We start from the raw sequence: 26339 nt of genomic DNA, 5'->3' as shown, positions 1-26339 counted from the left end.
TGAATGTGGTGATAAAATGTAGACAGTAGTACTTCTTAAAGGAGAAATGCATATGTTATCCACCAAAATGCCTTGTTGCCTTAACTTTCACTAGTGTTTTTTTAGCTCTTTGAAACTTGTTTGCTTGATATTGATCAAATGGAAGTGTGAAACTGTCACGACAAGTTTTGAGCAGCAGTCAAGAGTGCATTGTTTCATTTGTCAATCTTATGACTGTAAATCTACTGAACTGTGGTTGCTGTCTGTTGTGGTGGCAGGCAGGATATGGTGGATTAAGACAAACCATTTTGCACATAACATCTGCATGTCTGACGGCTTTACCCTCAGAGTGCTGTGCAAAGAAAAGGTCTGAACCTGATGATGAAAACTGTAATGAGTGTGTGTGCTGTGTTCACTGCCCACTGGGGGAAAAAAAAACAAACGTTTGCTTTATGTCACGTATCAAGTATATATTCAGAAATATGTGGGCCAGGTTTCGTTTGGAAAAATAACTTTAGTGATGCTCTCTATACCAAGCTGTTATGTGTGTGGGAAAGCTCAGGTCTAGAGATGAATACATTTTAAAATTCAACTGAAAATGAACTTTTCAGCTCAAAAGGAAGTTCTTCTGTTCACCATTACATTTAATTCACTCACAAATAAAATAATTTCTATCCAGTATGTTCACGTTGAATTCATGTCATAGTCTACTTGCCAACAATGAGTACCCGGAAATGTTGAGTACCCCAAAGTTTTATGTTAGAAATATATAGTATGGGTCCCCAGTATTCAGAAACTGCCGGATGCTAATTTATATATATTGGGCAATTAGCACAATTGCCATAATTAGCATAAATTAGCATAATTTCCTATATGGGCAATATTTCAACAAAATTGACTTGGCTGATCTGGGCAATATTGGAGTGGTTTTAGGGGTTATTGATGATGCTGAATCCATTTCTGACATTTTCAAAATTCAAAATGGCTGTCTAAACCGGAAGGGACCAGATGAAATCCATCAAAATCGGCCCACTGGCGGTTTAAATCTGGTCACTACCGGTTTAGACAGCCATTTTGAATTTTGAAAATGTCAGAAATGGATTCAGCATCATCAATAACCCCTAAAACCACTCCAATATTGCCCAGATCAGCCAAGTCAATTTTGTTGAAATATTGCCCATATAGGAAATTATGCTAATTTATGCTAATTATGGCAATTGTGCTAATTGCCCAATATATATAAATTAGCATCCGGCAGTTTCTGAATACTGGGGACCCATACTATATATTTCTAACATAAAACTTTGGGGTACTCAACATTTCCGGGTTCACAATGGGGCCCTATGGGCTGGCAAGTAGACTATCATATTCATGTGAGAAACACAAACTTCCTGAGCTGCTGGGGACAGTTGGGGAAGCCGGTTGGTCTGAGCCGTTCTGGGCGGAGGTCAGGTTCAGGTAGCCCATCTCAGCTGATCGAGACAAGGCCGCAGAGATCAGGTCATGGGGGGAGGAAGTCACGTGTGGCTGCTTGATGTGACCGCTCTGAGCATCATCCCATAAGGACTGGCTATCAGAGGGCTTCGGCATCATCATACTAGGGAGACAATTAGTGTTCACAGACATTTAAGGGTGTTTTATTTTAACAAACAAATTGATTTTGATCAAGTTGTTGATCAGACCTACCTTGAAGTTTGCACGTAGAGAGATGTAATCTGCTGAGGGTTTTGGACTTTTTTTAGTTCCTGACAAAACAACACAAGTATCTTTAGATAGATAGATAGATAGATAGATAGATAGATAGATAGATAGATAGATAGATAGATAGACTTTTAATTGTAATTCAGACCATGAAACATGAAGAATGAGATGCAGTACTCAGGTCTCAGTACTATAGTAATAAAATAAACAATAGAAAATAATTAACATATTTAAATACAAAACAAGTGAATATATTTCAGCATTGAATCAATACATTGTTCTAAAGTTAAAGCAGAAGTAAGCGATCCGGACGTTTTGGCTAATGCTGCGTTCCAGGCAGGCTTTTGAAACCGTAAATTACAGCTTCACGTCACGACTTACGACTTTGTAGCGTTCCAGGCAACCCACTCGTGTTTTTCCGACCTGTTTTACCTGTGAAAGTCACTATAACGGCCACTCGTAACTTCCGACCCGTGAACTCGTACCAGATCGAACTGGTACGACTTCACAGGTCGGAAAAACACGAGTTACGGGTTGCCTTGAACGCACCATAACGTCTTGTCAGCCGATGGAGTTGGCAGCCCCCGCCCTCATCATGGATCTACTGGTCGTCGTCCCTACGTCACACAGCCCTTCATGCCGTTCTCTCTCCTCATTGGATAAAACTTGTAGGATACGAGAAAAGTTTTCTCCTCGGCTCAGAGCAGAGCAGAGTGACTGACAGACCCGTGTTTCGGTCCAAACACTCTATGTAAGTGATTGCTGTCGGAAGATATAACTATTTAAGACTTATATTAACACAAAAATATCGCTTACTTCTGCTTTAAGTAACATCTTGACAAATATGCTCAGTTTAGTACAAAAATCTATGTTTCCCAGGGAGTGAAACATAATTTTACAAGCTAAGAGACCTGCTAAAATTGTAGCATGGCTGTAGATTTTTACTAATGCCCTTTGTTAGGAAGACATTTGATCTAAAGCGACAATACAGAGCTCCAGAGATGAAGCAGGTTTTTACTGAGCCTAGTACCTCAGAGAAGTGAAATGACTGCATGTTCTGCAAGGTTCGTTCAAGGACAGCCAGCTGATTGGACATGTGAAGGATTTTGTTTCCCAGTTTCTTGTTTTCCATCTCGAGAAAATCCACCCTTAAAAGTCAGAGCAAAAATAGTCATCTAAATTACATTTGCTGTATTGCTTGAACATCAAGAGTGAGAGATTCAGGAGGTGAAGTGTTAACCAGCTGTGTAAGTTCAATACCTGCATTTGGACAAAGCAGCTGTTAGATTACTGTCTTTCTTGTTGTGCTCCTCCTCATTCAACTGTTCTAACAGCCTCGTCCTCTCACCAAGTAGTTTCTCATTTTCTGCAGTTATACTTGCAACCAGCTCTTTCTCCTGGTAAAGAAAAACAATAGCAGAGATTATTTATCAGCCCCAGGTCAGGGTCGTCTCACTGAATTGAGCACAGCCTAAACAGAAAGTCTTGTGTCAATACACTGATTACACATTGTGGCATATTTTGACCTTGAGCCAATACAACATACTGCACCTACAGGTGGTAATACATGAGTAAATATTTACTCGTGTCAACACTGGTAGGGATAAAAAAGTGAAACTGAAATCCATCAAGTGAAATTGTTTGGTTCTTTTAAATTTTGAGAATGTCAGTGAACTTTAACTCAAACATACGTGGCCCTCCTCAAACATCCTGGTTGCTTTTGTATAAGGTAGGACAAAGCTGCTGATTGACCTTTGCTAATGAGTGGGAACACAGGGACAGCTCTCGCTCCAGACATTTTATCTTCTCGTCACGCCACGTGGTTTCATCATCAAATTTCTGTTTGGCCAAACAGAGTTTGGCTTTGTGTTTTTCCTTCATCTCGTGATATTTGCTGAAACGGATGGAAACAATTTTTAAAAAATCATACGATAATAAGGTAAACAGTTGCGTATTGTATATTATTATTATTAGACCATTGTATCATTACAGTACATCATATCCAAGTCTTCACAGACGTCTAATATAAGGAGAGGAAAAATGACAGTGACATTTTGACATTGAGAACAAAACCCAAATTGAAAAAGGAAAGAATGGCACTGGGGGGGGGCGTAATATTTAAATTTTAGCACGGAAAAATGTTTGGCTCAAATAAACACCATAAGCACTATATCAAAAAATATTTTTGTAGTATTTTTTGTTTTTCAACGCAAGCCTCTGAATTATTCTTCATTGTTGTTTTTTTGTGTCAATTTTCTGTCATGATTTTGGCAGAAAGCTGGGTTTGAGCTTGATTTCTGAAGTTTCACCTGCAACTCCCAAACCACAGCCGGACCTGATTTTAGCTGCAGGATCAATCCAGGTTAAATAATAACTTTTTAAATGGATGTTATGTTCAGGCTGAGAACCTGTGGTTAATGGTCATGTCTGCTACAATGGGGGAGGAGGAGGAAATGGCAGTGTTATCATTATAGCAGCACTGTAGTCTTTTGTAACTGCGTAAGAAAAATACGTAAAATATGCTTGACAGCATCAAACCACAGAATTACGTGCAGCAGGATCAGGCCAGAACAGGCTTTCAATTTAACAAGCACGCTTTTCTCTCCTGCTTCAGCCCCTCCTCTCCTCTCCTGAAAAAAAGGGCTTCAATGTTCATTTCAGGTCGACACTTCCTGTCCTGTGTGTTTCCCTCCTTTGTGGTTGTTTGCTCCACCCTGACGTGTTTCACCTGTGTCATATTGTCAATTTGATATTTTTTTTCCCAGACATTTTTCAGTACTAGTTCTTATAGCAGTGCCATCACAAGTTGTTGATGCCTTTTTCAAATGACGTTTTGTTTTCAATGCCAAATTTTACTTTCAACATTGCGGTCACTGTTCCACCCCATGATGCTTCTACAGGAGACAGGTCTTTGGCATCTTACACTACACCACTCATGAAAAGTTAGGGATATTCAGCTTTCGGATGAAATTTCAGAGTGCACCTAAAATGGACTATGACCTTTACATGTGAACTTAATTTGACCTTCTCTAAACTTTTGAATGCACATGTCCAACTGTTCAGTGTTTCAGTCCTTATAACATAACATGTTGTTCTCTAACAAGGTGATTATTAACTGCAAAAATCACAACAAGTGTTTGATCCATTAATTCCACCACCATTCCAACAATGTTCTGGTATTTAAACGGTCTTCTTCACCATGCTGTTCACATTCTGACATCATGAGACCAAGACGACACCTGGCAACAGTACCTGGGCCATATCGAGGTTTCAGACGGGATGTTGTCAGAAGTAAGTGTCCACTGAGCTTGGAGTCACAGAAAGGCTGAAAAGTGGACATCCTTTGGCCTTATGACAACTTATTGATACCTTGACTTTTTTTTTGTTTTGATATACCCACCACATTTTCCATAAATTTCACCCGAAAGTCGAATATCCCTAACTTTTTGTGAGTAGTATATACCAATGGATGAAATTGAACTAACACAGTATTAGGTCTGAGCCAATAATGTGTTTTGTGGTTTCCAATTTTTTTCATACTGGAGAGAGTTTTTCACCTGGCAGCAACATCATGGGCCTGTTACCTGCGCTCTCTGTCGAGGGATTTAAGGGTTTCACAGATCTCCTTTTTAAGTGTGTCGCACTCATCTTCAGTAGACAGCAGAGTCCTGACTGCTTCGTGATGATCAGGACACTCCTGCAGCCCAAGGCACCAACATCAACACTGACAATTAGTTTAACTGCTCAGTCTTTACAGCATTGTATGCAAATCACTTAGGAACAGTTCAGTCAATTTGCAGCTCTGTTTTAACATGTAGGCGGTAGCTGTTGCTGATTTTTAGTACACATTAGCAGTTGCACATTTGCTACAATTAACATAGTTCTGATTAATTTCCCACACTGTTAATACACTATAATAAAATTACCATTTGTGGTTTATTTTCCTTGTACATGTGTGTCTCCAGCTCTTCAGCACCTGCTGAGTGTCCCTGCCGCCAGCGAGTGTAATCACAATGTTGCATATCTGCCTTTTTTTGCTTCCATGTCCTACACAAACACACATGTGCACACACACACACACACACACACACACACACACACACACACCTTGAACCTCCAATTATCACTGCTACATTAAGAATGACATGGACATAGCGTATTGACTGGAGCTGAAGGTTATGGAGGTCAAATATCCTACTTTTGATCGAGGAGATTTCTGTCTTTGGTGCAGGCGGTATCCGTGCGGTTATCCAGGTCGTCTTGGCAATTATCCAGATGCTGCTTAAAGGGACATTGTGTAACTTCTCCTGTTATCTATTCACGAAAATCGATTATTTGGTTCAAAAGTCTGTTTTTCAGTAATCCCCCCCATCAACAAACTGAAGTGTTCTGGTAAGCTCTGAATTTGCCGTTCATATCATTCATATCTACGTGGAGCGGGTAAGCTCGGTGCTGGCTGCCATGTCGTGTCGCCATGTTTTTACGTTCAGTGGCAGCGTGACGGTAGGAAACCACGGAAACTCAGCGGAGACACCGGAGCTGTTGGCTCAGGTCGAGGTGGCGTCTGTGAAAAGTCACCGCGGTAACGCAGCGAGGAGGAATGGAGCGTTACACTGATGCTGCATTCACGTGCAATCGGGCAGACGGCCGTCGCTAACAAACCAGATGTCATTTTAGTCACAGAAGTCGAGAGAAAGCCGGTAAAACGTGGGTCAGGTAAACAATACGACATCGCCATGATGTCACGTGTATTGTTTTGCCTCGTGCTGACGGACCACTTGTTTACATAGAGGCTTGTTTATGCTGTTACATGCAGCGGCTGTCGTCCGTCTGCCGTCTGCCCAATTTCACCAGAATGCAGCATGAAAAATACAATTGAGTTGCTTGCAATATACAACCGCAATGTTAGATGGGAGTAATTCCTACACGATGTACCTTTAAAGGAATGCATCAGAAAGGATGAGCAAAAGTTTGACATTGGCATTACGTTACCAATTTCTCTGGTAAATAAAACGGCTTATGTGTTACAGTCTTTTCTGAGCACTGAGGTTGTTTTGTAAAACTCTGTGGGTCTGATACTGGTCAATGTCCCTGGACTCAATAAGAACAATCAGGCATTTGTTGACCATAACTTGAGTTACATTTGCCAGTATCAATGTGTTATACAGTAGAAGACTCACGGATCAGATTCTCTGAAAGACTGCTCATGGAAGACATTCCTATTTGGTGAAAGACTTTTTTACTAGTTTTCTTCATAGAGGCAGCCGTGTCAAAACAGAGCTGTCATGCTGCTTTACTTCTGATGACAGGTGTAATGATCAACATTTTCTACCACTGGACTTACTTCAGCAAGCTCTGTGGCCTGCTGAGCCTGAACCTGCCCAGTCTGCAGCTGCTGCTCCTGCCGGGCTGACTCCAGTCGTTCCACCTCTCTCTGCAGAAGAACAACCTGCCGAATGTGACACAGGTCAATGTTGTTACCTGGCTCCTCCTTTATAATGTATTTTTCAGTTTTAGTTAATTTTGCATTTGCACCTGACCAAACAGGCAGTATAATGTCCAATTTGCAAATGCACCAGTGATTGATTAATGCGCTAATTTTGTACTTGTTAAGTCCACAATTCCTTCAGTATCTAACATTCACCCCGGTTTTTCAGTGGTATATTGGAGATTTTTAGATGGACTCTTAGAATTTGCTACAAGGGTTTGTTGTATGCTTCATAATCATTCAGAGACATTTGACAGTTTTGTCAAAGTTTGAGACATGTCACTATGTCCAACACTCTGCTCTCCACATTTACTTATGTACTCACAGTTTTCTCTGTATCTATAAAGATTCTTGTCTGAGCAGCCAGTTTCTCCTTTAAATTCCTGCAGGTCCGATTGTTCTGTGCCATCTCTGCAGCTGGGAACTAAGAAAAAAGGAAACAAGAGGGTACATGTTCAACCAGTCCACACATGCATCCATTAGGTAGGTCGTTTTTAAGTATTTCAGCAACAAGAACAAACATTTGAACTGGTGACCTAGCACAACTGTCAACCTTTCCAACCATTGTGTGCTTTCTACTGCTTTGAAAAGTAAACTCCTGTCACTCCTGTGAAATCTACACAAGTAATAGTTTTGAAATCTGAACCACTACAGAGGGAGAACTAATGGATCTGTGAAACTAACTTTAGGCAACTCATTCGCTTGGCCGTGCGGACCCTGCCCGGTCAGGAGCTGCTGCTCAGCTTGCTGTCGTTGCTCTTGCAGGTGTGACTCCAACCGCTCCACCTCCTTCTGGAGGGACACAACCTGAGAAAAAAAAACATACACAAAGTATGTGTGTTCCTGACCTCAGTCCACATTCAAGAGCGTTAAATATGACGATCATGATACTTCAGGGCCAGGCACATGCTGATTTCAAATCCTTTGTATTGTTCAATCTGATTCAATTTATGAATCAACTCAACTCAACTCAACTTTATTTATAAAGCCCTTTAAAACAACCACAGCTGAAACAAAGTGCTATACATAATGCAACATATGGAAATAAAACAATTAGCAGAAAAATACATATAAAATAATAATAACTGTTTATTGCTTTTAAAACAATTTAAAGCAATAAAACAATTTACAATTTAAATAAAACAATTAAAATAAAAAACAATAAATAAAATAGACCATAAAACACTAAAACAGAGGTAGAGTCTCATGCTGAGTTGAAAGCCAAGGAATAAAAATGGGTTTTAAGACCAGTTTTAAAAATGAATCAAACAGCAGTCTTGTTTAGACTTTTGACGACTTAGTGTATTTACTTTAGCCAGCTCTGTGGCTTGGTCAGCCTGAGCCTGCACTGTGAGAAGCTGCTGCTGCTGCAAGGCTGACTGCAACTGCTCCACCTCCTCCTGTAGAGACACAACCTAAGCGAAGCACACATACAGTTGTAGAGGGCAACAGTAGTAATGATTATTTCTAATATTGATACATTTTTTAGTCATCTAGTTCAGTTGTGAAATGTTCCTGTTTCCCCAATTCCCAATTTTACATGGCACAAGTTTATGTATTCAAATCCATAATTTAAAGGTGCACAGTGTTTATGATGCACATACATTGGATTTCTCTCTAACTTCTCAGTTACTCACCCACTGGGCTGCTATTCGATACAGGAAAGGGAAATGCATGTGGTGAACACATAGATGTTCATGTTGAGACACGCACTAACACTACACCCATAGGTTGTATTCACACCTGTAGTGTTTCACTGTAGTGTTTCACACTAAATTTAGATCGCACTAAATTTGGTCCCATTTGGGTCAGTGTGAAAGCACATCGCACTCTAATGCGCACCAAAACTAGTGCGGCCTGAAGAGGTGGTCTCGGTTCGGCTCCAGCCGAACTCTGGTGCGCACTAGTTGATGTGTGAAAGCAACCGCACTCTGGTGCGACCCAACTGCCAGGCGAACTCAACACGTTTGAGCTAAAAGGGCTCCCGTAGTCACTGACCTCGGGCCGAACAACGCCCCTTAGCCGTGGTATAATGAGCATACCACGGCCTGTCGTGATATATTGCTTAATTAACACACTCTTCCAATTCTGATATGGAGCCATCAGATAAGGTTCACTAAAGTATAAGCCTACACATCATAAACTTTAAGCAATTTCTTCAGCATTGCTTCAGCAATGGCGTTCAGCTACTTTCAGCATTCACATGCATTTCCTGCTGGAAATGCTTGGTTTTTCTAGATAACCTATAACTTTTGAAAACAGACAGTCAAGATAGGATTCCTTTAAGCTGGCACATATTCTATGTTATGTTGAAAAAGCTGATGCTATAACTTGCAGTCTGAGAGATTAATGGCTTTAAAAGAGCTTAAAGCAGTAGAAATGTTAAAGAGGCAGAATAATGTGTAGTAAAAATTGTAAATTAAAATGTAACAGTTTGAAGAGTTAAGAGTTGAAGAGTCAGCAATACAGCAGAGCTGACAATACAGTGGAAAAAAAGTTAAAGTCTACTCAAATATACTGGAAACTGACATCAGAAGAACATTGAAAGAAATAGATAGATGGAGAAACAGACAGGAAATGCTTGCTTTTTCTAGTTACGTAATCTTATCATCTGCTCTCATCTTATCATATCTTACCGTATGCTGCAGAGAGTTTTTCTCTGCGTTCAGGGAGCATACCATGCACCTCAGCTCTCTCATCTCAGCGTCCAGACGATCATTCAGCTCTTTGGCCTTTTTCAGTTCCACTGTTTCTTATGAAATAAAGTCAGATACTGCAGTCATCAGACTATGAGTCACATACAGTATGTGGAAGAATGAAATAATCTATGACATGCTGATTTCAAGTACACTACCGGTAACTGAAAACATAAACTTTAACAATTTAAGCACAACTTAACATAAACACCATGCATCAAGTGCTTTACATGAAAAGACATTAAATGAACACAAAACCTTGATTTAAAATGAAAAATATTAAAAACAATGTGAAATAAGGAGGAATAATAGTTTTCCTAAACATGCTGATGCAAACATTCAGTCAAGCTGCAGAAGATGATCTCAGTGTTAGGGTGTGGGAAGCATATAGTTGATCAGGGAGTTAGCAATGTAATGTAATAGCAATGTAAAATGTTCCTTTGCCCATTAAAGACTTTTGTGTATGAGGAGGGCCTTAAAATCAATTCTAAATGTAACAGGAAGCCAGAACAAAGCAGCTAATGCTGGACTAATGTGCTCTCTCCTCTTGGTTCTGTAAACAGAGAGGCTGCAGAATTTACCACACTTGCACTCGACACGTACCTCACTCATGGTCATGGACAATCCACACTAATGATTTTACTGATTTCCACACCTCATACTTAGAACAGTATTTAGGCTTCCTAATTAGTTTAATTAATTTTAATCTAAACTATATTCTGTCTTCCTTTTTAAGACTTCTCACCATAGCTCTTGATGTTTTCTACCTCCTCCTGTGCTGCTTGCAGCTCATCCTCTGAAAACCACAATGAAAATGATAATGTACAGAGGTTTCCTCTTCAACCCACAGCAGCAGACATTGGAGGAAACTTCCGTTTTTATTGAGAGATAAAGGTTATATAACAACTCGGTTTTATTAGCAGCTACTGTATGATCAGCATGAGAAATCTATGAGAACGTCAGTCTCATTTACCAGATCCTGATTAGTATTTCTCACCGTAAGTTTTTTGAGTCAAGTGTGCAGACTCTAGCTCATCAGTCAAACGTCGGATCTCACTGTGGGCCATGGCCAGCCGGCGGGAGCCCTCCTCTAGGTCCCGCTCCAGACGGGAACACTTGCTCTCCACGCTGCTTGATTGGCCAGTCAGGTGCCTGGCTTCAGTCTAAAAGAAAGAGGGACACAGCCCATCAGAAGGACAGGATTTCAGTCAAAGTAGGGCTTTGAAAGGGAACCAGTGAATACAAACACAACTGTTCAGAAATACATGCCAGAGCAGACAGGGGACCTTGCACGGCATCGAGATGTATCTGTGTTGCAGTGTCTTGAATTTCTTCTGTCATGCAAAGTTCACTAGCTTGTGCTGGCAACAGAACTTAATAACACTGCAAGAAAAAAAAAGAAGTTACAGTTGCAGTTAATGTGGATGCTGCTGAACAGATCACATGCAAAAAGTTCGCCATGCGAGTCAGCAGCAACCTCAGTGCAGTTTTTTAGGATTTGTTAATATTGAATGGGATGCAGTAACATTTTTGTTAACGGTACGCACAGGAATAAAGGTATGTTTGCCCTGTGAAGCTTTGTGGAGTCCAAACAGTCTCCTCCATGGACTCTGGCCATGTCGTGGTGCCCCCTTGTGGGGATACTGAGGAACATTAGAAACAGAAATAGAAGATAAATTACTTGACAAACCACTGGAAAGCTCTCAGCACACTGCATATGAAAACATTGAGGGTTCTGTATATTTAGGCTTAAAGTATCAAAGCCAGAAGTTGCTTTATGACCCCTGGCTCTCAAGTTAAAACCATCTATATCTTAACAGTTCATTATTGAATAACTGTATGTTTCTTCTTCTAACCTGTTGTGTGTTGCTGTTGGGCACTTGTGTCTCTGTCTGCAGCAGGCCGATTGAGTTTCCAGCCCCCATCACCTTGTCGGGATTCTCACTCGTCTCGAGCAGGGAGGCTCTCTCCACCAAGAGGTAAGCCATCTGCTCACTGGGGCTGCTGTGGATCAACTCTGTGAGACCCTGCTGGTACAGCATTTTAGCCACCTCGCTTATCTGCGTGTCTATCACAATAAAAGGGAGAGAAAAAGTGGGGCATCAAGTAATCGGGAGATGGGTTTTGATTTATTTCTTTCAGTGATGATGTGATGCATGTATCATTTCCAACCTTGAAGGGATATCAGGTGCCGCAGCTGGTCTTTGAGCTGATCGTTCTCATCTTGTATCTCCTGAGCCAAAACATCTTTGTGCTCTGTAAAGAAGCGGATCTGTTCCAAGGACTTCCGTACCTTAGAGATAGAGAGACAGGGACAACAGCGTCAAACAGCTCCTGCTTTTTACATCGTCTCAGACACAAGCGATAAGTTACCTCTGCCCTTTCTGCCATGTGTTGAGAGCGCTGCATGTCCTGGTCCTTTGTCACACTGCTCAGACAGCTTCTTGTCCGCTGCAGGGCACGCCATAGCAGACACAGCTGGGCCTCCTTTGGGGAGTCAGGAGCAAGTCCCTCCTCAGTAAACCACGAGGCAATCTGCTCCATCTCTTCCTGTTAGTGACATTTGTGTTAAATGCTTAGAAAGAGTTTACTGACTGCATGGCTTTGATGTGAACATTTTCTAATTTTATCTGAAAGAATATCTTCATGACAAGATGCAAATGTTTACATATCATCCTTCAACTGTTGGTCACTCATGCACTCATGCTAAGACAAAGTTATTGTACAAGCTGCTGAGTGAAAACACTGCAACGCATGGATAAAGTTTTGAGGCTGATACGATTCACTGATTCCCAGAATTGTGGGTTTTCTTGAAAGTCAAGGTGTTTTCATCTTTCAGCTAAAAGTATCTCTCAAAAGAATCTTCATCTCTGATTGTTCCCTATACTGCACACAGAGAGAGAAAGACAACATCTCTCAGCTGTGGCTGAAGTTATTTGCACATTTCGGGGAGCAGCTATTTCTTTCTGTGGAGACAGCTGGCATTCCAGACTGGTTATGTAGAATTAGTTCATCCATGTGCTTCTGTGGGACAAAACATGATACTAATAATAACACTTCAGTATGCATAGATATTTTTCAATTCAGTTCAATTCAAAAACTTTTTTTGTCCCCAGAGGACAATATAAAGGCACATAGAATATTTTCACAGAAAGTAAAAACAAGAAGAAAACAATAATGATATCAGTGCAGCCTATAAATTGTAAAAAGCAGACAATATTTATATTTGGTCAGTATACTGTAAGTCTAATGTCTAAAGTCTAATACAAATCTAACAAATATATGCATGACCAGGTAGCAGCCTATAAAAATATTGAATATGAATGATACAGTGGCAAGTTTGGGCACCCCTGGTCCAAATTTCTGTTCATGTGAACAGTTCAGCAAGAGGAAGATAAAATGATCTCCAAAAGGCTTAAAATAAAGTTAAACATGAAACACTCTTTTGCAATATTTTAAACAATATCAGTGTATTATTTTTGTTAGGGAAACAGCAGCAGCCTGCAAAAGAATGGGAAACCCAGGAGACTTGAGCTCTCAGATAACTTTGACCAAAGTGTCAGACAAGCTGTTTACTATTTACACACTGTGATAGTTTCCAAAGGGGGGGTCCTACTAACTATGCAGGGTGGTCAAACCTTTGCTTTGTTTCTTTTTCTGTCATTTTTGAAAATGTAAAAGAAGACAAAAAATATCTATATATTGTTTAAAATATAAAGGGAATGTGTCATCTGTAACTTTATGCCTTTTGGAGATCATTTCATCTTCCACTTGCTTCACTACAGAAATTTTGACCAGGGGTGCACAAACCTTTGCATGCCATTAAAAACACATGGGCTGAATTCAGAGATTGTGAGATCCATGGATAACCTATTCATTTTTAATCTTAAAGAGGACCCAAAGTTTCAAAAGATACAAAGTATACCAGTAACAACAACATCAACATCAACACTCACGCTGTGAACACGCTGTGTGAACATCAGCATCTGCAGAGAGCAGATACAGGAAACTGTTGAGTCCATCACTAGTTTTACTGTGTTAGTTTATCCAGTATCACATACACATCCTAAAATGTTTTAGTCGGAGTTTAGGAAATAGCAGGAAGGGTTCAGTACCTCTGTTTGAGCCATTCGTCCAGCAACAACTCAACCTCACACTGACGCGACACACTGTTACTGTAGCTTTTGTTTTCTGTCGTTTCCCCGAAAATGTCCGACTGTCAACTGTCAGCGCCATGGAGACAGACAGTTGGTGCCATGGAGACGGCAGCGAGACTTGGCACGCGAGCCGACCGACGGTTGTCTTCTCCACGCTGGTAAACTCTTCTAACGGTCGGTAGCCTACCGCAGAGGGAGGCGGACACTGAGCTCCTCCTCGGCAGCAGCTCTGCTCTGGGGTTTATAATGAGCAGAAACACACGGAACCTTCGCGTCCAAACTCGAGGCACAGAGTGTGTAAACACAGAGCGTGTTGGTGCTGGAGGAAAAGTCAAACGTCCAGTAAAATCTGGTCTGTGAACAAGTAGAGAACTTCAGTCAGCTCCTCAGCTGCAGCTGCGCATAACGGTTCTGTCGGTGGGTCCGTGAAGGCGTCTTGCGGGAGCTTTTACAGGGTGAATAGTTTAAAGTCACTGGTAAACAAACTTTGTATTCACATAGCTGGAACAGTGGTGGCTGCTATAATTAGGCCTATGTCATCAGAAGTGCAGTGGGAATATAAATACATGTGTAGTATAGGCTATTTTGAGTGACATTTTTATGTACTAGTTTATTTATTGCTTTGTTTTATGCACTTTTCATGTATAAAAACAACACAAAGTGCCTCACAGAGGCTCATACTTGATAAAAACATCTCAACTGCAGTCCCCTTATTTACAAACTATGTTCATAAATAACGTTATGGCCTTAAATTGCTATGGGGTGCAGGTTTTTTTAAATATTCTTTCTGAGGGTCTTATTTTGGATGTAGTGTCGTGGGTGGTCTGACATTTCCTGCTCATTTGCAGTCAAAAGTGTTCAGTAATCAGCCCTTATTTCCTGCCTCTCAATCACCCCATTTAGGAAGCCTGCGTGATGGTCTCCATGCCAAGCTGCACAGCTGGATGAACGTGAGCACATGCACAACACTGCCGCAAATGCCCACACATCTACCACCATCAGAGTTACAAAAATACAAAAATATGTCCCAATGCGATCCTTTTTCTTTCTCAGTACAGTCGTAACAACCTATTGTATTCAGTCTGGGGCTTTTGAGAAAATACTCTGTTTTTGTGGCGGTCCAGAGGAATGTTATTTTTGGTGCTGAGTTGGTCCAGACCACAGATTTGAGGGGGAGGGCAGGGAAAGTTAAGAGGAAATGGGTGTTGAGGACTCCTCCTATATCTAACTCCACATTCCTCTCCTATACCGTTTTCTCCAAGTTTTGGAGCTCAAACGTGTGAGAGGGAAGAAAGAGCAGAGAGGGAGGACAGCAGCAGGAAAACAATCCAAGGCGATCACTGAAGGGTCCAGACTGAAAGACACAGGCTAAAGGGTAAGAACGTCATGAGAACAGATACCTGGGTTTCACTGTTTACCATCCGATACACAGCTTAGTAGATGAGTAAACTGTTGCCTAAGATGCAGGTCACACCCAAATGTGACCAAATGCTTAAAACAAATCCTTAAAGGTATTGTCTGAATGCCTGGCAAGGTGCTTTCCTGTTCTTCCAGCGTGACACACTTGGTTGTGTTTGTGCCAAGAAAGAACCTCGAGCTGTTACATCAACCAGATAGTATGTAATCAAACAGGCCTTTCTGAGCTGCCCACAGTCTAATAGATGAAAACATATGGTTTCCCTCCATGGGCACAGCTGGGTGGGAAAGACTAACATGTGCAAGGAGTGTAATACCAGCTCCCCAGAGACTAGCTGCACAGTGAAGGGTGTATGTCCAAATGTTTAGGTGAAGCACCGCTAATTGAAAATATATTGAATGCTTTGTTAAACAGAGTATCAGTTCTCTGTTCCTGGCTCATGTTTTGGTATTTTAGACTTTCTATTTTAGCATGCCACAATGCTGTATTCGCATTTTAGTAAAGTTCTTGATACACTTTTTAGACTGTGTCACAACTCTACTAAATTAAAACAGCTGTATCTAGAAGAAGTGGAACTAAATCTTACATCATAATATGACTATTTGATAGATGGAACAATAACAGCTCTGTTCATTTTCTCTTCCTTCTCACCACCTTGATATTGTAGGCTATCGTTGTATAAAAACTGTCTTTTTAACAAATTTCCCTTTGGGGAGTAATAAAGTCATTCTTATTCTTATTATTCTTTTTCTCAATAGACTTTACTGGTGTTGATAACAGAGGGATATGAAGAAAACTTTAAGACTTTCAGACCACATGCTTGTTTATAAAGGTCACAGGGCGCTTCTGCTCTGATGTTTCCTCCAGAGACTGGACAGGCTCTGAAGATACGGTGAAATCCCCCTCGCTGCCTGGCAAGATAAATTAGCGGAGATTGTCAGAGTGGAGAAGAGTGATGAAAGCACTCGGTTTCCTTGAGAGGCAGACAGAGGGTCCACTGTTTTTGAGAAATCTTCATACTATTTGAAAGGACATGAAAAAAAGGGGCAATCTTAAGCAGTGGCAGATGGTTCCTCTTTGACTACAGTACAGAGCTCTGTCCCTATATAAATCAATGTAAAAAATGATTTTACAGATGTATAATCTTAATCTATTATCACAATAACATTAACAGGGTTGTTTTGCACACAGGTTACAAGAGTCTTCCCTCATCTCTGAGCAGCCATGGTCTTCCTCCTCATATCCATAACTGTGCTACATCTGGTCACACTGGCCATGCTCCTCATCGCCACCCTGGAGAAGGTAAGATGAACATAATGACCATAGTATATATGAACCGGTGTGTTCACTGTTAAACCATGTATGATATGAGAAGAAACCCAACCCAAAAATGTTGCGCATCAACAATCTGTGGTTTGGATCAAAGAGTCACTTCATACTGTTCCATCAGTAATTATGAACTTCATGACACTTGTGTGCCAATCAGCAGGCACACATTTAAAGTGATAGGAACTGTCTTTGTCTTCCTTCCTGCAGTCCTGGTGGGTATGGGCTGATTCCGAAATCACAGACCTCTGGTATAACTGCTACCATGATAACGACACCAAGACATGGCTGTGTGCTGCTGTCAGAGAGAGTGGTAAATTATCAGAGTGCCTGCATCATTACACAATATCGTTCAAGCTAGTTTGTTTAATTAGCAGTTATAATTAGCATTTCTGTGTGCATGGACATCGTTGACAGTGTTGTGCACCTGTTCTCTCAGAATGGCTGCAGTCCGTCCAGGCCCTCATGGTCCTCTCTGTGGTCTTCTCCTCTATCTCCTTCCTGGTTTTTCTGGGCCAGTTGGTGACCATGTCAAGAGGACAACTCTTCTACTTCACAGGCTTCTGCCAGGCCTTTGCAGGTGCTGTGAAGCCTTATCCCATAATCCACATAAAACTGTGCAGATGAAATGCTGTCAGGATTTTCTTTCCAACTCAAAGGGTGTTAACTTTTTTCAAAGATAGATGCAGTATTTTATACTGTGTGAGTGTGTGACCCACACCGACCCTCCCTGGGAGCCTGAGCCTATAAAACTTTATTTAGAAAAGTTTCCTATGTGAGCCATTGAAGGGGGAAGTGAAAGACAGAAAGTTAGGGACAAACAGACATGGTACTTAGGAACGGAAAAGAAAAAAAGAGAAGAGAACAAGCAGTGCCTGTATACGTAGGAGCCAGGAAGTTGTTGTGCTCTCCTCAGATTACAGGATAAAAGATTATACTGAACACCAGAAATATGAAGGTCCGGGATGTAGAGGAAGAGAACCTGAAGAACCTGTCAGCATTTTCGATCCTCAAAGAACTGTGAAAACAAAATGTATTTCTTGTGACATATGTTTTATACATGCAATATGTCATGCAAATGCATTACAGCTATTATTTGAACTAAAACTTTTTCATGTGTCACTATGTCACCCTTCTAGGCTTCGCAGATTTTGCAGCTTGCCTCATCTTCACCTTCCACAGAAAGGAGATCCTAAATGACTCAAGAGATCTGAGCAAAGGACGCTTTGGCTACTGCTTCATCCTGGCGTGGATGTGTGTCCCCCTGCTCCTGGTCAGCTCCGTCCTGTATGTCCACCTGCGCAAAAAGAAGTGAGCCAAAAAGCAACAATGATAAAAAGGAAAACCTGTTATCAAGAATGCATCGCTCCCTCGTAACCACAACAGTAAGCACACATCAGGAAATATGATGGCTGACACTCAGCATACCTCTTTAAGTTATGTAAATGTGTTTTTCTTCTGTCTCATTATCTACTACTAGATAAAACATTATCTTGTCATAATAGCATCTCATTTTCATTCAGTCATGAAGGACACAAACCTCTTCATAATGTACAATTATGACATAAAACTATTAGATAATGAATGCATATCCTGTAATGGTTGTACAGTATGTGTGTGATTGAGTGTGATGACTACAGGAAAATATGGATATAATACTTATAACATTTGTTTTTGTATTGTTTTTTTAAAAAAAAACATATCTATGTTTCTTATTAAAAAATAGAATTAACTCACTGTTGTCACTTTTTTCAAGTTTTTTACAGTTTAGAGCAGGCATGGGCAAACTGAGGCCCACGGGCCATATATAGGCTACAACCCATTGCACTTTTTAATCCGGCCCATCAAATATTGGTACAAAATTGTCCAAATTATAGAAAAGACCTCAAACTTTGATGCACTGGCAAAAAAGGGTGACCATCAACAACAATAACACTGCTCCCACTGAAACTGAATGTAAGTTTTCTTTTACTTTTAGGTAATGGCTTTTACATGTCATTTATATTAGTTCACATAAAACTCTCCATCAATCTGATTCTGGCCCGGCCCGTCCGTCAAATTTTATAATTCCCTGTGGCCCCTGAGCCAAAATGTTTGCCGACCCCTGGTTTACATGGACAGGAAAACAGGGAGACAGACAGAGTTTGTTTTTACAGCATGACATGCTGTAAAGATCATATCGGTCGGGAGTTGAACCGGCGATCGACTGCTTTGGAATAGAGTCTGCTCATATACTCCAACCTTTCCACTACCAAAGCACCTCGTTACACTGTAAACATGAATTGGTTTCACCAAACAGACGACACGTCACCCTCACCAGAATGTGATGTGTTTACAAATGTGTGTTTGGTCTGTCTGTCTTGAATTAAGTGCTCCATGTATTAACACAGTGCATGTGCAATCCTCTGACTTAACACTGTTTGAACAGGTATTTCACCTTTGTGTTTTAATCTCTCGCTCTTGCACAGCATTCTTTGTGCACTTCGAAGCATTACTGGTAAAGAAGAAGAACGTGATGATCAGAGGCTTTAATGAAGTAGCCAACAGAAACAAGAAAATAAAAAAAGAAAATGCACCTGACGCCTGCAGATGTCAGGCGCAGTTTTGCATGTTCCTCTTCTACAAACCTACCCATCCGGATTGACCAGCCTAAAAAGGAAACAGTGAAGTAAACAACAGTTTGTCTATAGAAATAAGATGTGTGTCAATATTCTTCACCACACACCGCACACACTTTCATGAAGCGTATGAATTATAGGTATAATATCAGTGTATTCATATTTAAATCCTGCACCTATGGGAGACAGAGGAGGTAGGCTACAGTACGATCAAGTCTCTGAGCGGCACGCCGATCTGTCAGCCGCACAGAATCTGTGGAATCCAAGAACAATGTTAAGAACAATGTCCAAAACAGGGAGTGGAGGGGTGAAGAGGAATGAGATGACAGACAGGGGAGGGAACCCGTCCTCTGACAGCTCAGAATTCAACACCTCCACCTGAGAGAGGAGACATACAGCCCAGGAGGTGAATATCACCATGCGTTTGTTTGTTTTTGGTTGTTTTACATGTGGTAAAATTGACTTTTTTTTTTCTTTTCAAATAACTTGTTGGTTTTTCTCTCATGTCAGCATGAGCTTGGAGACAAGGCTGCAGCAGAACACAAAATGTTGTCAGGGCTGAACTTGTGAACCCTGGACAGGTGAAAGAAGGAGCGTTGGGAAGCCGCCAGACCACAGACAACAAGACTGCTGATGATTTCTGAACAGCTCCCAACAACATGGAAATATTATGATTGCTTTTTTTTTGCCAGAGGGATGATATGATCACTTTTATCAAATCGGAAGGTGACACAAGCCGAACTGGGCTGGTGTTGTTGTCACACAACTGTTGTAGTCAGTAGTTGGAACTTTCATAGCAGTAGCTCTTTTTTTTTAGTCAAAGACAAAGCAGACTGCAGTCATGTCACACTATCAGGAGAAGAGCTTGGATGAGAATGTGGTGTTCCAGCCGGTGGTCGAGTCTTCCCCGGAGTTCCTCTACTCTGAGAAGGAGCGACAAGCAGTGGAGAGACTCCTGAATTCAGGACCCGAGGCGTTTTATAGCGCCACTGGCACAGAGCCCCTCGGCTGCTTCCTGTCCTCTGAAGAAGTCAGCCAGATAACCAGCTGGGCTCAGGACTATCGCTTCAACCAGCAGCAGGTGCCGCGGGAGGAGAACGGAGTGGATGGCGGCTCAGACACGGAGGACTTCTGTTCCACCTATTTTCCTTGTCATTCAGACACGCCAACCCCAGACCTGGACCTTGGCTGGCCTGAGAGAGGCCCCTGGGTGCCAAAGCCAAGCGTTACCGTCCACAGCAATCCTCCAGCTGAAGGAGAGCCTCATGTCAGAGAGATAATACGACTGCAGTTGCAAAAGGCCAACCAAGTATGCAAACAAAATTAATAAGATTTTACACAACACATGTTTTCCTGTGGTTAGAAGTCATGTAAATGTACACATTTGAGGAATAGTTGATCACATTCTGTAAGACTGTATTCATCCAAACCTCTACAATTTACTTTGGTTTATGTATTTTCTTAATGGTGAAGTTAATTCTTCCTTTACATATTAAGAGTTCATGCTAGAAACCTTTAAAGAGTAATATAATTTCACCATGTCAGTTTAAATCCTTCATGAATGAAGAAACATACAGCTATGCAACGGTAACATATGCCTCAAAGGAAAAACAATGCATTCCTTAGAGTGAGTATTTGTACTTTACTTTACTTTAGCCTACTTTTACCTCCTCAGTTTTACTTATGTAATATCTGATTACTTTTTCAATGCCTACACCCAACATGGTTTTCATCAGTGAACAATAAGAATCTCATAAATAAGTGTATTTTGCTGAATCACATAGTAAGGCCAATGACATGCTGAGTTATATTCTTGTGTACCGTGCAGGTAATTGCCATTGTGACTGACAGACTGACAGATGGTGCAATAATTGGTGATTTACACAATGCTGCCTCCCGTGGTGTCGCTATCTACATCATCATAAACCAAAGATCCATTCAGGAGAATTTCACGCTCAGCAGGCTCAGGCATCCAGTGAGTCGCTCCACACATCAGCACACACCTACCAGCTCTCCTCCTGTTTACTGTTGGTTGATCAACACATTTTGGCAACTGAATGGATGTGTCTCAAACAAATATCACATCAGACGCGTACACCAGAATCATTAAAAAACCCGACACGCTGCATCTACTAATGTTAAAGCCCAAGTATGTTTCTCTACCTTGGCAGAGTTACGTTAGGAATGTGTTGTAGTTTGGCAGCACCAAGCTAAACTGGTTGCACAACATTCAGTGCGATCAGCCAGTTATTTTCTTAAGCAAACAGAGGTTAAAATATCACGTCAGTATCTATAGTTAAGATTCAGAGTACTGATCTAACACAATCTGTTGGTATGCCATGGTTCACCACTTCGGACAAGACTAAAACATCTCATCATTTAGGCCTACTGGGTGCATAACAGCAACATCTGGCACAGTGCTCATAGATGAACTGTCATAATCGCCTGACTTTTCAAGTAGTGAGCACAGCAGGTCAAAATTAAAATATCCTCTTGTCATTCTCACTTTCTGTTTAGCAACATTTGTTCATCACCTGACCCTAAACCTAACGTAATAGGCTGCTGACTCACGACTGTCAACATAAAGACTGTATAGCCTATGTCTGGAGGCTTGTCTGCACCTTTTCTATTTTAATGGTTAATGTTATGTTGTGACTAACCTAGCTTTTCATTTATATCTTTTATCTTCATTCATTTATACTAACTCTCTATTTTTTTCATTTGAAGTTTGTTTATTTGTATTGGACTCTGCATATAGTTGTCCTATGTCAGATTTAGCTCTGGAACTAATTCCCATTTGTAGCCCCATTATCATGTTTTATAGTTTACTGTAAAGCATTTTGAATTGCCTTATTAGTATGTGCTGTAGACATAGGCCTTACCATGCACTGTTAGCATGCTTCCATTAGCATTGATTTAGCTTCAGGCACTCCTTAAACCTAGCACAGCTGCTAGCATGGCTATAGATTGTTGTTAAAGACCATGTATGACAATGCAATTCAGTCACGAGTTTCAACTTAATCTTGTGATCTGGCAGAACATGCGGGTCCGTGTTATTGGAGGGAAAAGCTTCTCTACGAGGACGGGAAGAATGGTGGTTGGGGAAATGAAAGACAAGTTTCTTCTGGTGGACTTGGACACAGTGATTCATGGCAGCTATAGGTAAACAAACCTGCTTTTTTAATTCTTTTTCAACAGGTTCACACAACTTCACACCTGAGAGTGATGTAACAAGCTCTTTTTGTACTCTGCAGCCTCACATGGACGGACGCCCACCTGCACCGGCAGCTGATCACTGTCATTCGTGGACCAGTAGTTGAGTCATTTGACAGGGAGTTCAGAATCCTTTTTGCTGCTTCACTCCCAGTGCCAGACACAGGGAAGGCTTTAGGTTCCCTGAACATTGATCTGAATCATCAGCTCAAAGACTTCCCAGGTCCACTGTTCCAGAAGCAGCACCTTTTGGACCCTGAGATTATGAACCCTCCATCTCCACCTGTTGATGGCCTCCTGGACTGGGAAGCCATGGGTGTTATCCAGAGACGGGGCCTGGACAGTCCTCATGATCATCAGCTGGAAATGCAACCAAAGAATGACAAGTTTAACAATAACATACCCATTACAGATGGTTTAACTAAGCCTGGAAACCAGTTTCTGAATAAAATAAGGTAAATGGATCTTGGTTCTTAGACACCATCAGGAAGGCCAATTTCACTTGAGACTTATACTGAGACATTTTTCAGTTTCTTTGAGCATTTTAAGCTATAGATTGGGATCTTGGTCATTTTCATAGCAACACACAACGCTCACCTTTTTTCTTTTCTTTTTTTTAAATCAGAATGGAGTATCCAAAATAATAGGCTATGTGTGTTTGTTTGTTTTTATCTTTTTTAGGGCAGAACCTATAGTAGAGAAATCTGCTTCCAGGCAAGTCTCCACAGAGAGGAACACCAATGTGGATGAAAAAACAAAACGACTTGGTGATAAAACAGCAGAAAGAACACGCAATGTGGTCGGTCTGTCCAATACTAAGAGACGAGAGGACTTAACGAAGGAGCCCATCATGGAGGAGAAGAGCAGTACAGAGGAAACAAGCTCCAAAGTGGTGAACGCACCTTCCTCTCGAGTAAGTCACTTGTCTTTGCACCTGACTTTGATACAGGGCTGTTGCTAGGCATTGTGGGCCCTTTGAAAGAACACTGAGGAGGGACCCTGGCTCTTCATCACCACATTTTTCTTAGACTATGTATCATCTATTTTTCTGTTGCACTATGTTCTTGACAGTGCCTGACACAATACACTCAATTATTATTATTAGCTTGTGGGCTATTGTTGCTCCAGCATGGACTAAACCATTTTTTAAAAGAAGGCGGGGAGTTATTTCTTGGAAAATAAAATGTATTTCATGAATATTGAATTTGTGGCTTTGTTTTGATGCTGATGCAGCATTAGGATAAGTATTAGTCAGGGTTATATGTAGAAGACTTTAGTCATAGATGATTAGGCTGCTGGGGGTTGTTGTGGGCCCCTAGAATTGTCATCACCTCTCTCCCCTATGCTACGGCCCTGCATGCTCTGATATAAAACTTCTGTGGACATTGAAATGTATTTCTCTCCTCACAGAAACCTATAATCCTGAGGGTGCCTCAGTCTGAGAGCTTCGGCTCTCTGAGTGACATCATGAAGAGGATTCAGTCTCAGAGCACGTCAAGACTGACCAGAAAAGGACCAAATGCCAAGTCAGAAATGAGCCGCTCCATGATGGACCTGAGCGTCCACAACTCAGATTCAAGTGATGAAAATGTCCCAGTGCCAAGGTTTAAACACAGTGTAAGTGTGTAGATTTGTTAAAGTATCCACATTCATATATTCAATAATAACAGAGGAAAAAAGGCCTTTAACAAAGACATTTATTTACAACTCACAGAGATGTTACCCTGAAAAGAAGCACTCTTATCTATACTCAAGTAAAAAGAAGAACACCGTGATAAATAAAGCAATGAAAGAAGAATTGTTTAAGTCAATATAATTTTTGATAAGAAAAATATATATTGCACTAATGCTGAGAGCAACACAAAAAAATCCTGGACACAGATTTCCCAAAATCTAGACGGCTAAAACCAAAACTACATGAATATGATGGCAGAGAAGTTTTTTTTTTTTTTTTTTTTTTTAAAGTCTATATATATAACTTGGGTGTGATGGGAAAATGGGAAAAAAGCCATTAAAATTTTTTGCCTTGTGACCTTTTAAAGTGAGACAGCAGGCTCCTTGACATCTCATTTATATATTACAAAAATGTTTGTCCATCTATGTTTAGGCAGACTCAACAAAGGCTTGTTTAATTATTGAAGTTAATAACCGCATGTGTTATCAGCATGACATTTCATTCACAACTATTATTTTGGCAACTTTGTGTGTATCATTTGTTGGTTCATTAATGGTTCAAAGAAAAAATAGAAGCCAAAATGAATGATTTGAAATAGTCCTATTGTTATTTCAGTGTTTTATATGGTCTAAACAGATAAACTGACATATTGCACAGTATTTGATTAACATACTGTTAATCTCTGTTTCCTTGGCAGTACGTCACCCCAGGTCAGATGACACCTGCTGTTGCTCTGATGAAGAAGAGGAACAATGAACAATCTTTATTCAACAGAAATCCAAAAAACCTTCTTCCCATGGAAAGGCCTCGCAGCTCTAGTTATGGTCTCAAGGTGGACTGGAGGAGGTTGTTGCCAGAGCGAGATGGGGATCAATACTGAGGAGTACCTTTGATAACAACATGGAGTGTTACACTGTGTTAATTATCCAGTAACAGACTCTGATGATAAAACCATGTAGGATTCATAGGTTTTGTCTTTTGGTGCAATGTCCCACTGAATCTGATGACTAAATGTTTCACTGAAAGTTGTATAAAGTACTTCACTTTATGTTTAAATAAATGAAATTCATGCTGCTGCTCACACAGAATAGCTGTTTTAACCACTGCACAGTTGCCACAAAGCTAGTTGTATATATGCTACCAATAGGATTTAGGTGAGTGCCTGGACTTTTACCTTCAGTAATTTATTTGAAGAAGGTTAGGGGAGTAGAAATGATAAGGAAGATGAGTATTAATGCTGAAGACCAGGGCAAATAATGAGAGGCTGCAGAAAAAATGTTTTTTCTGTGACTTTAGGAAAGAGGTCTTGAGGCCCTTAAGAATATGAACAGTTTCCATCTTTTGTTTGCATTTTGCAAACAAATCACATTTATGGGTGCTTTGTTTTTCATTTTCTTCATTTAGTTAGATTTTTTGACTTTTAAAACTTTTTAAACTAATTTTTTGTGAGATATTTAACATAGACAGTCATGATCCCAGGAGGATGACGCATATTAACTTGGGCAGGTGATCGTCGGGCTGGTCACCGTCTCCACTGGTTCTGTGAAACATTTGCTGGCATTCAGTTTTCTGTACAGGTATCATTTTTGACTTCTGTGCTCTCTGACCTTCGACGTTTGTGTTATTGATTGAAACATCTGCACAGCCGTTGGATGGATGAGAATTTAGTTCATTCAGGACTTCCTCCCTCGGGATAAAATGTTATCATTATTGATGATTCCCTGACATTTTTTTTATTCATCCAGTGAGATAAAGGTTCTCATTTGTCCTTTTGTTTATGGGCAATAAGCAAAACTAATGACTAATAAATACTTATATGTCATTTGTTTGATTTTACCTGCACAAATAAACTCCTTAGGTCCATAGCACCATAAGAGTAAAACCGTAAAAAAAAAAAGTATAAATATGAGAGTAAAAAGGAAACCCCAAAATGAGGCCAGCCCATTAGGACAGTTATACTGTATAGGCTTTTAAGCCAATGTATCATAGGCTAGAGAAGTATCTGATACAGCTCCTCACAGGGTTATTTATACTGCTAATGATGACATTCACAGACTCATCCAAGCGAC

At 40.7% G+C, this 26339-nt stretch overlaps 3 protein-coding genes across 4 annotated transcripts; 2 read left to right on the top strand and 1 right to left on the bottom strand.

The window, feature by feature from the left end:
• Nucleotides 1–1320: 1320 nt before the first annotated feature.
• Nucleotides 1321–14189, bottom strand: LOC146987957 (uncharacterized). Its single transcript, XM_085775497.1, has 20 exons — nt 13980–14189; nt 12238–12414; nt 12037–12157; nt 11721–11932; nt 11412–11507; nt 10862–11027; nt 10610–10660; nt 9805–9920; nt 8479–8583; nt 7853–7975; nt 7494–7592; nt 7025–7129; nt 5879–5961; nt 5607–5727; nt 5265–5377; nt 3433–3574; nt 2941–3077; nt 2711–2828; nt 1666–1724; nt 1321–1576 (listed from the first exon to the last, which is right to left on the bottom strand). The coding sequence occupies exons 1-20, from the start codon at nt 13992–13994 to the stop codon at nt 1321–1323; spliced, it is 2415 nt and encodes an 804-aa protein (XP_085631623.1). The 5' UTR covers nt 13995–14189.
• A 230-nt stretch (nt 14190–14419) lies between these two features.
• Nucleotides 14420–18412, top strand: emp3a (epithelial membrane protein 3a (MAM blood group)). 2 transcript variants are annotated; one of them, XM_085777480.1, is made up of 6 exons: nt 14420–14438; nt 15284–15396; nt 16630–16740; nt 16975–17077; nt 17204–17344; nt 17904–18412. In XM_085777480.1, the coding sequence occupies exons 3-6, from the start codon at nt 16663–16665 to the stop codon at nt 18077–18079; spliced, it is 498 nt and encodes a 165-aa protein (XP_085633606.1). In that variant the 5' UTR covers nt 14420–14438; nt 15284–15396; nt 16630–16662; the 3' UTR covers nt 18080–18412. The 2 variants fall into 2 exon arrangements, with proteins under 2 accessions (XP_085633606.1, XP_085633605.1); XM_085777479.1 differs by lacking the exon at nt 14420–14438 and having other exon boundaries at nt 15156–15396.
• Nucleotides 18413–19463: 1051 nt separating this feature from the next.
• On the top strand, nt 19464–26124 carry sack1e (scaffolding CK1 anchoring protein E). The gene is made up of 8 exons (XM_085777478.1): nt 19464–19788; nt 19893–20691; nt 21211–21357; nt 22420–22544; nt 22637–23050; nt 23277–23508; nt 24006–24212; nt 24968–26124. The coding sequence occupies exons 2-8, from the start codon at nt 20224–20226 to the stop codon at nt 25148–25150; spliced, it is 1776 nt and encodes a 591-aa protein (XP_085633604.1). The 5' UTR covers nt 19464–19788; nt 19893–20223; the 3' UTR covers nt 25151–26124.
• The last annotated feature ends 215 nt before the right edge of the window (nt 26125–26339 follow it).

This window comes from Trachurus japonicus, chromosome 5, assembly GCF_045865225.1.
Source record: "Trachurus japonicus isolate A0001 chromosome 5, Traja_1.0".
Lineage (NCBI taxonomy): Eukaryota > Metazoa > Chordata > Actinopteri > Carangiformes > Carangidae > Trachurus > Trachurus japonicus.
The sequence above is the reverse complement of the archived record's forward strand: the minus strand, read 5'-3'. Positions and strand labels throughout refer to the sequence as shown.

Bases quoted from the DNA above. Each gene is read 5' to 3' on its own strand.
- LOC146987957 (XM_085775497.1), bottom strand. The intron at 12,158-12,237 runs GTAACTTATCGC...TCTATCTCTAAG, and splicing joins ACATGGCAGAAAGGGCAGAG to GTACGGAAGTCCTTGGAACA. The intron at 11,508-11,720 runs GTTAGAAGAAGA...AATGTTCCTCAG, and splicing joins CCAACAGCAACACACAACAG to TATCCCCACAAGGGGGCACC.
- emp3a (XM_085777480.1), top strand. From the start codon at position 16,663: ATGGTCTTCCTCCTCATATCCATAACTGTGCTACATCTGGTCACACTG. The intron at 16,741-16,974 runs GTAAGATGAACA...TCCTTCCTGCAG, and splicing joins TCATCGCCACCCTGGAGAAG to TCCTGGTGGGTATGGGCTGA. The intron at 17,345-17,903 runs GTGCTGTGAAGC...TCACCCTTCTAG, and splicing joins CTTCTGCCAGGCCTTTGCAG to GCTTCGCAGATTTTGCAGCT.
- sack1e (XM_085777478.1), top strand. From the start codon at position 20,224: ATGTCACACTATCAGGAGAAGAGCTTGGATGAGAATGTGGTGTTCCAG. The intron at 21,358-22,419 runs GTGAGTCGCTCC...GTGATCTGGCAG, and splicing joins TCAGCAGGCTCAGGCATCCA to AACATGCGGGTCCGTGTTAT. The intron at 23,051-23,276 runs GTAAATGGATCT...TATCTTTTTTAG, and splicing joins CAGTTTCTGAATAAAATAAG to GGCAGAACCTATAGTAGAGA.